Source organism: Cryptococcus neoformans, chromosome 13 (genome assembly GCF_000149385.1).
Source record: "Cryptococcus neoformans var. neoformans B-3501A chromosome 13, whole genome shotgun sequence".
In the NCBI taxonomy this organism is placed as follows: domain Eukaryota; kingdom Fungi; phylum Basidiomycota; class Tremellomycetes; order Tremellales; family Cryptococcaceae; genus Cryptococcus; species Cryptococcus deneoformans.
Window position 1 is genome coordinate 546,912 of NC_009189.1, and position 13,104 is coordinate 560,015.

At 48.2% G+C, this 13,104-nt stretch overlaps 4 protein-coding genes across 4 annotated transcripts in view; 1 reads left to right on the top strand and 3 right to left on the bottom strand.

Annotated features, from left to right (window-relative positions):
- Nucleotides 1-159: 159 nt before the first annotated feature.
- Nucleotides 160-1,358, bottom strand: CNBM1620 (hypothetical protein; the record flags this gene model as incomplete). The annotated part of the gene is made up of 8 exons (XM_767024.1): nt 160-331; nt 392-560; nt 616-678; nt 732-827; nt 896-1,021; nt 1,074-1,153; nt 1,208-1,244; nt 1,304-1,358. 8 exons carry the CDS (start codon nt 1,356-1,358, stop codon nt 160-162), a joined length of 798 nt encoding a protein of 265 aa, XP_772117.1.
- A 353-nt stretch (nt 1,359-1,711) lies between these two features.
- On the top strand, nt 1,712-8,239 carry CNBM1630 (hypothetical protein; the record flags this gene model as incomplete). Its single annotated transcript, XM_767025.1, has 29 exons — nt 1,712-1,774; nt 1,873-2,004; nt 2,065-2,196; nt 2,251-2,361; nt 2,412-3,047; nt 3,124-3,162; nt 3,274-3,365; nt 3,465-3,565; nt 3,663-3,767; nt 3,870-3,988; nt 4,055-4,121; nt 4,168-4,748; nt 4,805-4,919; nt 4,973-4,999; nt 5,051-5,091; nt 5,142-5,279; nt 5,331-5,430; nt 5,503-5,604; nt 5,660-6,095; nt 6,150-6,289; nt 6,336-6,524; nt 6,575-6,818; nt 6,869-6,958; nt 7,015-7,117; nt 7,169-7,329; nt 7,378-7,451; nt 7,539-7,732; nt 7,817-7,835; nt 7,893-8,239. The coding sequence occupies 29 exons, from the start codon at nt 1,712-1,714 to the stop codon at nt 8,237-8,239; spliced, it is 4,698 nt and encodes a 1,565-aa protein (XP_772118.1).
- A 311-nt stretch (nt 8,240-8,550) lies between these two features.
- Nucleotides 8,551-11,956, bottom strand: CNBM1640 (hypothetical protein; the record flags this gene model as incomplete). The annotated part of the gene is made up of 8 exons (XM_767026.1): nt 8,551-9,621; nt 9,678-9,953; nt 10,004-10,777; nt 10,826-11,077; nt 11,131-11,328; nt 11,378-11,493; nt 11,565-11,746; nt 11,808-11,956. 8 exons carry the CDS (start codon nt 11,954-11,956, stop codon nt 8,551-8,553), a joined length of 3,018 nt encoding a protein of 1,005 aa, XP_772119.1.
- Nucleotides 11,957-12,784: 828 nt separating this feature from the next.
- Nucleotides 12,785-13,104, bottom strand: part of CNBM1650 (hypothetical protein) — a gene marked incomplete at both ends in the record, with an annotated part of 2,522 nt that continues 2,202 nt past the window's right edge. The window contains one exon of the mRNA XM_767027.1: nt 12,785-13,104. This exon is cut by the window's right edge and continues 54 nt beyond it. Within this exon, the coding sequence (XP_772120.1) occupies nt 12,785-13,104 (320 nt within the window).

The following is a 13,104-nucleotide window of genomic DNA, read 5'->3' on the forward strand; positions in this document are numbered from 1 at the left end:
TGAAACAGTCAAGCTGAAAGCCTCGAGGTCAGATGGCCCTACTTTCATTGGTTGAATGCATTTCTATTTGTGCTGCCGATTATCCCGAGGAGGTCCAATTGCGAGTAGCTGTCATGCTGACCTTTGAGACCACAGACTCGTAGTATACACCTCTGTACCTCAGCCACCTACGTTCCTTTGCTTGACCTCTTTAACAATGTCTTCCAAGCTAGAAACGACGTTCACCCCGCCCAATTCCTCTTTAGCATCTCTGACAGCACCATCACTCCATTCTCCTGGTCTCCGTATAAGACGAGCCTCGATCCCAGCCGACGTGGCACCATGGAAATCACTAGAACAGCATGAGGCTTCAATAGTCATTCGCCATTGACCTGATGGAATATGGGCTTACGCTTTGAGTTCGTCGCCAACCATGATGATACCTTCTCCCACTTTTTCATCAGATATCTCGCATGCTTTCTCGTAGATGGTAGCAGATGGCTTGGCAGCTTCGACATCCCATGATAGGGTGGGAGAACAGGTAAGAAGGGGTAAGATCTGAAGTGAATCCAAGGTTTTGACTACGAATCATAGGTGAATTTGAGAAGAGGCCCGGGCTAAGAGTTCGATGCTCACGAATACGAGGATCAGCATTGGATACTACCGAGGTCTTGATTTCTAGCTCCTTAAGCTCTTTTACTAGCCTAGTATTAGTCCAAGGATTCAAATCAAACAACGAGCTGGGAGCTTACGGCAAGCGATAGTCTCTGGAAAGTTTCGATACCCGAGATCACTCTCAAAACGACTCATCAAAGCAGGTCCGATCGCATCAATCTTCCCATCCAATTCTGACAGCAGAATCATCTGAGTCAGTCATAGCTACTACATGGAAATTAGCGAAAGGATCATAACTCACCTCGCTTGGAAGCTCCGGCTTCCCTAAGGGTCTCATAGATGATTCTTGTCCACCATTCCTCAGGAGTCAATGGAGGCGTCGAATGTTTACCATACAAAGGATATTGGGCATCGACAGTTTTAAAGGCTGAACCGACAGTCAGTTTAGTCGATCTCAATTAGTCCAAAAGAAGATATACCGGGTTTGAATGCATTACGGACGCTCTGTGGGGTTATACTTGCAGATGAGAGCCCACCTCTGATAGCTTCTTCGTGGTACCTGCCGCATAAGTCAGACGCGAGAAGCGTATGCAGCAAAAATAATGAGATTTACTGTTCGTGGATGGGTAGCCTTGGAGTACAGAGGGTATCTAGTCATCATTTGTATGGATGAGCCTCCTACGTCGTTCTATGATTGGACTAGACTCACCAAAGACGTCAAAGAGAACCAAGCGAACCGGTTTCGAATTCGTTGATGAGGCCATATTTCTAATGTTCGGAATCGTGGTTAAGATTCTTGTCCTTGTCAATACGAAAAACATAGTCTAGTTACATCGATATGGTGTGCATAGCACATGTTTCACACCTAAACACCTTTACCCCATCGATCGATAACCGACATTAGTATTATCGATTGATGCAATGTTAATGAGAAACCAATGACATCATAACATTTACTCAAGTGGGGGTACCCTCCTACAAAAAGAACCCAACATGTCAGAGTGTAAGTTTCGAGTTCATCTCGCGCCCGTCTCTCATTACATTTACATCCGACAAGAGCAGCGCCGCTCACCCCCCTATTACTATCCATACATAGATTTCTAGCGGCAGATGCTTCATGCCTGAGGCTAACAAAGCCCTCCAAGAGGAAGAGCTTGAGAGCTTGAGAGCTATCTACCCGGTACGTCTTCCTTTGGGATCACATCAAAGCTTCAAAATCTCGTCTTACGTTGGTATCTGGTTTTAAAATGGATAATGCTGATGTTTTACGTGTGGTAGGACGAATGGCATGATATACCACCTACTAAAACAGCTTGGGGGACAGAGGTCGATGCGGGATGGTGGGAGGTCAAGATCTGTGCGATGGAGGATGAGAGAGTTAATGTGATCTTAAAAGGAAAGATGGTTCAGGTAAGGCAATTGCAACTCTTATCTATATTCGAATCTCATTCTAGCCAACAATGTTGGTAGGCATACCCTCACCAAGTTCCCCCTTTGCTGCTTCGAGAACCTGAATATTTGACAGCAAATCATGTGCAGCAACTGCACAAAATCATACAGGACAAGGCGAGGTCCAAAGTAGGAGAGGTCATGATTTTTGAGGTGATTTATTTCCTCTATAATGAATTCAAGTTACAAGATTGACTTTTCCACTAGCTTATTGATACAGTGCGAGACTTCATTTCGGAAAACCACGCGCCATTGCCTAGCCCTGGGGATGTGAATCTTATGGAGGAGAAAGCAAGACGTGAAGAAGCTCAACGAGCTGTAAGTGACATACTGAACCCCTCTATCAGCTTGGTCTTACCATTTGAAAGGCAGAGGAAGCCAGTCGAGCCACAGAAGCAGAACGTAAGAAAAAAGAATTGGACAAGAACAATCGATACTTGCATGACCAGATCCAACTCAACACCATCAAGAAGAAGGAAACCGCAAACAATGCCAAATATCTTGAAGAAGAGCGCCGCAGGCAAGAGTCTCTTGCCATGTTGGACATTGGTGATCTAGACAAGAGGGAGTTAGAGTTGGATGAAGCGATTGCAATCGATGGATGGGAGGGTACTTGGAAATCTTGGATATTATTTGGCGGGAAGAGGGAAACCCTCTGGACGACATATAGTGCGGAGCCCGATCGCAAACATAATTTCAGCCAACGATCCGACACAATTTCCTTTGTCAGAGCATCTTCACCCAACGTCACCGTTCACATTGTCGACTTTGCCAACCCATACTATTCAACCCCCCTCGGCATCAAACGAATCGAAGCTTGTACTGTTGAGGCTTTGAGAGCTCAAGGGACGATGTCGGAGCATGTAGTGAAGGTTTATGCGGTCAAGAGAGAGAAGAGTCCAAAGGGATGGGAGAGATTGATATTGGTAACTGAAGGATTGAGTGATAGTATGAAGTTGAGAAGCTGGATACCGAAGGAAGGTTTTGGAGAGGACCTTTCTAAAGTGAGTGTTGCCTCGGAAATCAATTCCATACAATGGCTGATACAACAGCAGGAATACATCTCACAGGCCCTCATAGGACTTAGTCAGCTGCATCAACGAAACAGTTGCCAAAAGCGTATGTGTACTCCTTCCATCCATTAAAAGTCTCCTAATCTGAGATGCAAAAGAGCTGGACCTGGATTTTACACTTATCTCGACAACTGCCAACGGCGTAAAGGTCATTAAGCTCGCAGGGACAGGTTATGCTCGGCGTATCGTCGATTTGCATCGCTCAAACCCGTTTATCAAGAATGTAATTCAAACCGTTCCCGAAGAGTGGTATGTTCCTCCATCTAGTCTTATCTATCCGTATGATGCGATCACTAATGGCAGTAGGTTATCACCCGATGAGCGTGATTCACCGCATTCCTATACTAGGCCAAGAGATATGTGGCATGTGGGGTTGTTATTGATTCAGATGCTCTTTGGACCTGACACTCTGCGGACGTACCACAGTTTCCCTACCCTACTTCAGCACGGTGGGTCCCTTCATATAACAATGCCGTGGTGGTGCAATATTCTGACTTAATGCTTCAGCTCCCAGATTGTCGGGCTCAATGACTGAACTTCTTACAGGCCTACTCCATCCCAATCCGAAGAAGAGGTTGACAGCCGACGAGAGCCTTGCCAAGTTAAGGTCATTCGACGACGTCACTCGTCGGGCAGTCCGAATAAGTAGTGGTACGTGCTCCTTCTTATGACAGCCATCCTCAGGAATCGGACTGACTAGTAGGCTAGCTCCAGGCCACGCTCGACATCAAAGCATTCCACAGAGTCCTCAAGCCTTATTGGGCGTATCTCCCGTCAACAGAAGCCTCTTTAACTTCCTGCCAAATACCCCCCAGCCATTGACACCCAGGTTATCTAGGTACAGAGCGGATTTTGAGGAGGTGGAGTTTCTGGTGGGTAATCACCGTCTGCGATTGCATATGACCGGTGAAAACAAGCTGACAGAAAACTTTTGGTAGGGTAAAGGTGGGTTCGGGGAAGTGGTAAAAGCGAGGAATAAGCTGGATGGGAGGTTCTACGCCATCAGTAGGTTCTTTCCTAGGATGAGACTGAGACTGACAACATGCCACAGAAAAAGTCAAGCTTCGACCTGAAGATAATGAGCAGAAGGTTTATCGTGAAGTTAACAACCTGTCTCGTGTGAATCACCAGCACATCGTTCGATACTACGGCTGCTGGCTAGAAGATGCCAATCCTCCCGACCTCACTCCGACTTTGGAAGATTCTGTACACACAGCTTCAACTGCAGGGACAGGAGCTACCTGTTCAACAGAAGAAGACATCTTCGCAGTCAACTTTGATGACTTTTCATTGTCCAGAAGAGATCAGTCGAGAAGCGCCTCTTTCCCAAGAATCCGATTTACCAACTCGAATGGAGATGATGATGACGATTCGGACGAAGATGATTCGAGTGAGGAGGATGACACCGAGTCGGATACTGAATCAGACTCAAGTGCTGCAACGGCCGATCCCTCGGAACCTCGTGGGCGATCTCAACCCCAGTCTTCTCTCTTCCAACAAAGGCCTCAAGCACAATCTCAACGTCAGAGTATTCCCGGCAAACCGTCGGCTTCAACATCGGTGATGACGAGCTCCACTTCGGATGGAATGGTCAGGAGGATCTTGTATATTCAAATGGAGTTTGTTGAGAAAGTACATCCCTGTCTCTTTCCCACTCTCATGAAGATAAAAGCTAAACCTTGGTGTAGCAAACTCTAAGAGAAGCAATCACTGCCGGCTTGACAGACGATGAGGTTTGGAGGTTGTTGAGGCAGGTTTTGTCGGCTCTAGCCCACATGGCGTCGTTGGGTATCGTGCATCGAGGTGCGTTTGTGACGTTGGAGAGTGCGTGTGCCTTTACTGATTGTTGAGGACAGATTTAAAGCCCTCCAATATCTTATTAGGTGAGTTAATAGAGAGATATGGTGATCATTACCGCTAATCCCGATATGTAGATGGAGATGGTAACGTCAAGATCGCCGATTTTGGTCTTTCTGTAAGCTATAACTCAAAGGCTCTTCATTCCCTTGCTAATACAGTTGACAGACGTCTGAGATGACTGCTATTGAAACCGCCTCCGGGCCAATCGCCTCCACAATTGACAACATAGATCAGACTTCCAATATCGGTACTAGCCTGTACATTGCACCGGAAGTTGCGATTTCGCGATCATACAATGAGAAGGTCAGTTAATATAGCCCCTCAACAAACCCCTGACTGATCTAACGGTATCAGGCGGACATGTACTCACTCGGTATCATCTTCTTTGAGATGTGCTACCCCTTCAAGACGACTATGGAACGTGTCCACATCCTCACCGCCGTGCGGCAACCAAGTATCTCTTTTCCCCCAGGATGGGGCCCAAACCACAAACCAAACGAAAGGGAGATTATTCGGAGATTACTAGCGCACGATCCAGCGGCGAGGTTCAAAGCGACTGAATTATTGAGGAGTCCATTGTTACCTACGCCTGAAAAAAGGAAGGAGGATTACGATGCGGTTATCTTTGGTCGGTTTGCACGCTTTTCGAACTCCTGCGCTCTCTTGCTGACCAAAACACGTAGAACTTACTGACCCTAAATCATCCCATTACAACACCCTCCTTGATACTCTTTTCGACCGTACTTCTCACAATATTGTCGATGTGAACCATCGCTTGGTTGACTATACCTATGACAACGATTCTGATGATCAGCTTCAAGTCTGGCTGACCGTTGTCATACAGCGTCTTGTTGACCTCTTCCAGCGACATGGTGCTGTCGAAACCTATCTGCCTCTGCTCATCCCCGAGACGACACTGCTTGATGCTTTTCCTAATTTGGATCCAGTCAGATTGATAGAAAAGAGCGGACAGGTAGTGCAGTTACCAAGCAGTGATGTCCTTGCTATGGGACGAAGTGCCACAAGGAGGCAGATAGAAAGAATCAAGAGATACCACGTAGGAAGGAAGTACACAGAGCACCAACTTGGTGGTCAGCCGGTGATCTCAGGACTACTCAGGTGAGTACATAATATTGCGTGTTCTTTCAGCAGACCTGTCTCACTTTATAACAGTTTTGATATTGTGTCACCTATCCGTTCTGCAGCGGCGGAAGCAGAATGCCTTGAGGTGGTGGACAAAGTCATTTCGGAATTCCGTGGTATGCGAGGGACATCTTCAGTGGAGTACGAGTTCCATGTCAGCCATGAAACAGGTGAGCTCCTTGCTATATTCTTCAAGCACACGCTGACACGTATCAGTGCTCGACGCTATTCTAGACATAATACCAGACCGTCCAGATAAACCTCGATTGAAAGTCTTAGAGCAATTCAGAAACCTTGGTGCTAGTAACAGCGCAAACCCTTCTGCACAGTCGAGGAATCTGTTGAGCAATGTTACCGGTCTATCGAGGATATTAATGGATGAGTTGGAGCAGTGTTGCATAGCAGGTGAGTTGTTCGATGGTTCATACTGTGTTAAATACTTATGTTGTGAACAGGTGATTTCGAAGTAGTTCGCAAGAGATTAGAAAGCATCTTCACTTCAACTAGTGCTAAGAGAAAACTAGATACTGCTCTAGATGATATGGCCAACGTTATCAATTCTGCTAGAGCATGCGGAGTGGCGAGGAAGATTCTTTTCCGGCCAACTCTTGCAAAGCACAGCGAGTTCTTCCGCGGAGGGTTTATGTTTGAGTGCGTGAGGAAAGGGAAGCAAAAGGATGTTGTAGCATACGGAGGACGGTGAGCATTACATCCGCTTATGAAAAAGCGGTAAGGTTAATTGTTTCTAGATACGACTCTTTATTGGAACATTTCAAACAGCCTGTAATGCACTCCCAATCAAGGAGAGTATTTGGTGTGGGGATGTCCATTGCTGTCGAGTAGGTGCATTCCAACTATGCCTCGAAGTCGTTGTTCGTTGATCCAATTGTTTCAGTCAACTTGCTCGCATCGTATCTCGATATGAGTCTTCTCTTTCTCGACGCTTAATGGAAAAGCCCAACGAAGACGAACGTTCGTTCGGTTACTGGAGTCCAGCCGTGAGTATCGAATTGTTGGATTTCACCCGAAGCCATTGACAAAAGCTGCAGCGATGTGACGTCTACGTGGCATCTTTCCCTCAGGTCGACCTTGCACACCGACTTCAAATTATTGGCGAGCTCTGGCGAGCGGGCATCAGAGCGGATTTCCAGTATGACGATGGAAGAAGTTTGGAAGAGGTCACACAGGAGTGCCAGGACCAGAACATCCTGTAAGTGTTCTAAATGGCAGCTTGGAACAAGTTCTGATCAAAGCATAGATATTTGGTCATTCCCAAAGCAAGCCGATCCACTATTAAGATAAGGAGTATCCTGCGACGCTCGGAAGTGGAAGGTAGGCCATTTGCATGTTTTGTCTCGTAGTTACCCTGAGCAAGCCTTCTAGTTCCTCGAAATGATCTGTGCAATCATCTGCGCATAGTTATTTCTGATCAGCGACGGATCGATGCGTCCTACGCCTCGGCTGAAGGTTCCATTCCTTCCGCTCAAGCCGCAGCCTTGTCGGTAGAACCCAAGCAGGCTGAAGTGGAGATCAAGCTGATATTGCCGCCCGAACCCATAAGTGCGAAGGGGACGAAGGGCAGGCCAGTTAGGAAACATCGTCATGGTACGAAGGTACGTTCTTTCCACATCCACATCACCTCGGATATGTGGGATTTTGCCTTGCTGACCGGCGAGCTCTCATCATAACGATTGCAGTCCGTCTACTATGATAAAGGTCGGTCTCCTCATAATGATATACCGCGCAGGGCAAGCGGGGCTAATTTGCATGTAGCATCTGATTTTGCAACCCAAACACAATCTACTTTACCAGTGCTCGGCATTGACCTTCCTCCTCTGCTGATTTGCCAACTTACCCTCGACACGACGTGGATCACAGACGACGAAGCCTGGCGCAGCTTGCTCAACAAAGAAGGGGTCCATCCGGGAGATAGACGGTATATGGAGAGTATAAGAGAAGGTGTGCAGCAGATGAAGACCGGCGGAGGTGGGAATGGGGGTGGTGGAGGGGGTAGTGGAAGCGGAGGTGGTGGGGTCGGTGGAGTAGGAATCATTGGAAGGGAAAATGGATGGATGTGGCTGTTTTGTGTGAGGGATAACAAGGTAGACCCTGTTCTGTGATTAATGGAAGGGTTATCAAACTGATGAGTTTTGATAGGGTTTCCTATTGCAAGTTGGACACGGAAAGTGATCGAGACGTAGAGAAGCTTATAACCTCATTCTTCAGAAATATCAGGTTTTTTGGCAATTCATAGCTCATTGATGTAGATTTGGAATGTATTTCGTACTCTGAATTTCAACCCCGCCATCAAAGTTACTACAAGAATGACGCTCATATATAGATCCAGATGCATTTAAGTTTGGGGTCATGACTACTCATCTCTACCATCTCCAAAAAGAACTCCATTACACAATTTTACATTCTACGACTTCTACTCATCCTCAAACGGGTACTCAAACGCTGGTGGGGCCTCTGCCTCCTCCTCGGGCTCTTGCTGTTGTTGTTGAGCTTGCCCAGTAACACCCGAACCCGGCGCCCCACCAGACCCTTCTGCGGTAGCCTGCGCCAAAATAGCTGCTGCCGCTTCGGGGTTTGCCGGCAGCCATCCAGGCCACAACTCCTTACTCAGTTCAATATACTCTGCAGGCTCCTCGGGCTTTTCGTCTCGAAGAACCACGATACTGCCACTCGCACTCGCTCCTGACGCTAACGTTGATGGTTTACCGTTAATATTAGAGCCAGAAAGAGGAGAGTGGTCAAGAGGTCGGACGGGCGTGTATCGTCCCGAAGTAGGGAAGGTGACGTATGCCAATTGTGACGGGGTAACGCGGGACATGTTCGGGATTTTGAAAGAGGATGGCTCAGATGGTTTAGATTTTTTTGGTGTAGGCGCGGCATCCTTGCCCTTCCCACTCTCTTCAGCCTTGTCGTCGGTCTCCATAACCTCACCCGCTTCGGCCTTCTTGACCCTCTCCCTCGCCTTAGCCCTTGCAGTAGTAGAAAGCACGGCAGCCTTCTGCTTGTCCTTCTTCTTCTCCTCCACCTTCTTCTCAGTGGCCGGATAAGCATACAAGCTCGGGCGGGCGTGGCATTCAAGCTCCAGTTGTGGAACCTTCATCTTGCCATCGATAGCAATCACTGCTGTAGGGGTGAAAGCAAGACCCAAACCGTGGGCGAGAGGGAACCAGTACCAGAACTGAACAAAAAGCGCCATACCGACAACAGCGTTCTGGTTCAAAGTACCAGCTCGTGTAGAGAGGGCTAGGGTCAGGTTGCGACCACCGGCATCAATGATACCCTGGGCGAGAGAAGCACCGAATCGAGCCATGGGATCTTCGTGTTTGTCGGCGACGACCTTGGCAAAAAGTTCTCGAATGGTGATAGACTTGGGGCATGCGGCTTCGGATTGTTGGATGAGAATCATGGCAAGGGAGATGTAAGCACCTTGACGGACATAGTCAACAGGGTCTTTGGTCATGGGTTCAAGGAGCTCAATGGCAGACTACCAAAATCACATTAGCCATTTTCATCCCAAGGAAGATTTTAATCTATATTTACCTCAAGACCAGTAGCAGCACACGAGATACCCAAAGCAAGCGTCGCACCATACCTCACATGGGGGTTATAGCTCTCGGCCAACAGCTGCACAACCCTAGGCACTGTAGTGTGGTTTCTGAAGAGTACAAAACCAAGAGCGGTGACAGCAGCCCGTCGAACATCGTCATTGACATCAGAGACAGCGACATGGAGAAGCTTCTTGACAGCCTTGTTGTTACCCGTACCCGCAAAGGCGAGGGCGATGGTGTACATACCGCCATATCGGAGGATGGCATCCTAGGCATCTTGTCAGTGCTAGGCAAAGGTTGAATGTCCGAAAAGCTCACCTTGTCCTCCGTCAACCTCTGGATCACAGGGTTCGCTGCCTCCCTCTGACCGTACATCAAGAACGCGATACCCATAGCCAAACCCCGGATAATCTTCTCATGCTGTGTTTCCCTCGCGTAAGATAACATCTCCTCCAAAGCTCTCTCTGACGCTGTACCGAGCATCACAAGACCCATGGCATAACCTGCGGCCTCGCCCGCGACAGCATCATCTTGGAAGAGGATTGGTCGAATCTCGTCGTAAATTTCATCGTCGGCAGAAGCCAATGCGCTAACGCCCATACCAAGAGCAGCACCGTGTTGGACGAGAGGGTCGTTACCTTCGGCCAAACCCTTCTTGAGCTCTTCCTCAGCAAACTCGACACGACCGGCATAGATGAGACCAAGCGCGAAGAGGGCACCTCCTTCACTGTACTTGTTGGGAGCAGCACCTCCGGGAAGGTAGGGCTTTACGACGCGGTTACCGTTGACCCAGCTTCCACGGTGAATGAGACCCAAAGCGGCAGTTGTGGAGAACTTGGCCCAGTTGGAAGCTCGGCCGAGCCAGTCGAGGTTCTCACGAAGGAACTTGTCCGATGTGGTGCCGCAGTGGGCAAAAGCGTTGGTGAAGGTGATGGCGGAGTGATAGATGGAATATCGATCTTCAAGAGTTTCCTTGGTGACTTTAAGTATTGACATGTCGGTCTTGTTGTTCCTACTGAGGAAATTGAGGAACAGTTCGGCGCTGGTGTCGCCTCGAAGAATGTTATTTAAGACTACCCGGACATCGTCCTCCTACAACATATTTAGCGGGACTTTGCGAATCAAATGGACACAACTCACAGAGCCGTCGACAGGCGCAGCCCATTTGGTCTCTCCCAACTTTTCCCGCACCTCGTCGATAAACGCTTGAGATGCCACTTCGGTGAGGTCAAACGCAATTTGGTACACCGTCAAGTTGTCGTCAACCTCGAGAAGCTTGACGAGGGATTCTACTGTTGATTCAACGTCTGAGCTTTGAGCCCAAACGGTAGTTATAGAATTCCAATCGGGGTTGGGGTTGAGATGGAATAATCGGCGAAGGAGGCTGAACAACTAGCGAAATGTCAATTCTTGTATATATTTTTAATATCCCCAAGGAGACTTACATTGGCACGGAAATCTTCCGGCCAAGCCTCATTCCCGCTAGTACCTGAGACAACCTCTGCAAGGACATATCGCAACAAATTCTCATCATGCACGACTCGCTCAGACTTCGATGAAGATGCTTGAGATGGCCCTCTAGAACTAAGATAGATCATCTCGATAAGGTCGAGCCGCCGAAGGGAGAGCGCCAAACCCATTGCCTACAGTTTGTCAGAAAGAATCGGATGCTGAGACAAGATCCAGACGTACGAGCTTTGCATTCTCCCCAGAGCTGCTTCGGAGAACAGAGTCAACAATGCTCTGCAGATCCGCTGGGATATCCTCTCCTTTTTGCGTTTTGTCAATCGCCTGATCCAAGCATCCAGCTACAAATCCAACCATTACTGAATCAGCATACCGGCCTCTGCCTCCCCAATAGACACGAGGCAAGACGAACCGATGATCGTTTCCCTGTACTCTCCTTCAGATTCCTTCTCAAATGCTACCCCAGCCTTCAATGCAAACTCTACAGCTTCATCTTGGAAACCCATGTAAAAGTAAATCTTGGAGATGAGGAGTGCGGCAAACGGTCGGTTCTCCGGGGCAAGTTCTTTGGAAAGAGGGTCGGCCAACAATTCCCTGCGGTACATATCAGTTCATGTTCTTATATAAAAGCCAAATCCAAGAAAGATAGACTTACAGATAAGGAAGCTTGTCCGACATTTCTGCCCAGAACTGGCCAACGATGGAGAGAAGGTGGTTGAGGGCGTAGACCCTGACATCCTTGTCGGGATCTTCAAGGAGGGTGAGGGATCCTGCTGCTGACGTCGTTACTGCTGGGACTGGCATTGTGGTGGCGGAAAGGGATTCTGGAGGAAGAAAGAAGTAAGCAGGAAGGAAGGAAGGCAGTAACGCGTCAAGTAAGCGGCCCACTGTTCGTGAGACACTGACGCTTGCGTGGTGGATGCCTCCTGGTTCTGGTGATAGTGGAGTTGGCCACGTGGTGTTCGCGTGGCGGGAATCAACGGAAAATGGTGTGTGGCACCGTTTGCGTCATCACTTTCTGCCGTTCTTGACGTGCTCTCTTAGGCCTCACTGCTATCTTTCCTCAACCTGCTCTACGGCTGTTTGGCATTGGTGTTTGACATCAGCTGCTAGTTCCAAGTTACATTTCACGAAAATGAGTAGGAAGAGGGTCGTTTGATGCATAATGCTGAGGTACATTTCAACGTAGTCTTTCGTTCAGAATGGACTTTAAAGGAGAATTCAATTGTCGAGCATCGCGCACGTACTTTCTTAGTCCTCTCGGCCTGCTCCTTGATCTACGTTCATCTCTTGTCTCCCATCTCCACCTCACTCCACACAGTTCTAAACAGCTCATCTATACCCATTGTTTTCTTCTCATCTCCTGTGGCGCCAGGCCATCTGAGTCCTTTGTTGTACACGTACATAATCCCAACCGACCGATTACTTGTAGTCCCTCTTAATCCAAAGTCATAAGCAGATGCATAAATAATCAGATGATTCCAAAAATAAAACAACCCAAACCATGCACCCGATGCGAAGGGTATACCCTGAATTACACTTTCCAAAAAGAAACGAACCTATATGCTGTCTAGCTATGTGCTTTTTCTACATCCCCTCTATTCAATCCCCTCTCCCAAACCTTCATACCGCTTAGACCTTACCGGCCTTCCTAGCCTGCTCACCAATCCAGTTCAAAGCGCTTCCCGCCCTCAACCACTCTATCTGATCTTTACTCAACGTATGCCTCGCCTCAATCTCGACCTTCTCCCCACTAGGCTTCTCCACCACAATCTTGACAATCTCCCCACCCTTTCCAGCCATCACGTCTTCAAGACCCTTGGTGGTGACCTTGTCATGCGCAGAGATTTTGGCATAGTCGGCCTTGTCGACGAACCAGAGAGGAAGGATACCTTGCTTCTTGAGGTTGGTCTCGTGGATACGGGCGAATGAACGGGCGAGGATAAGAGCGC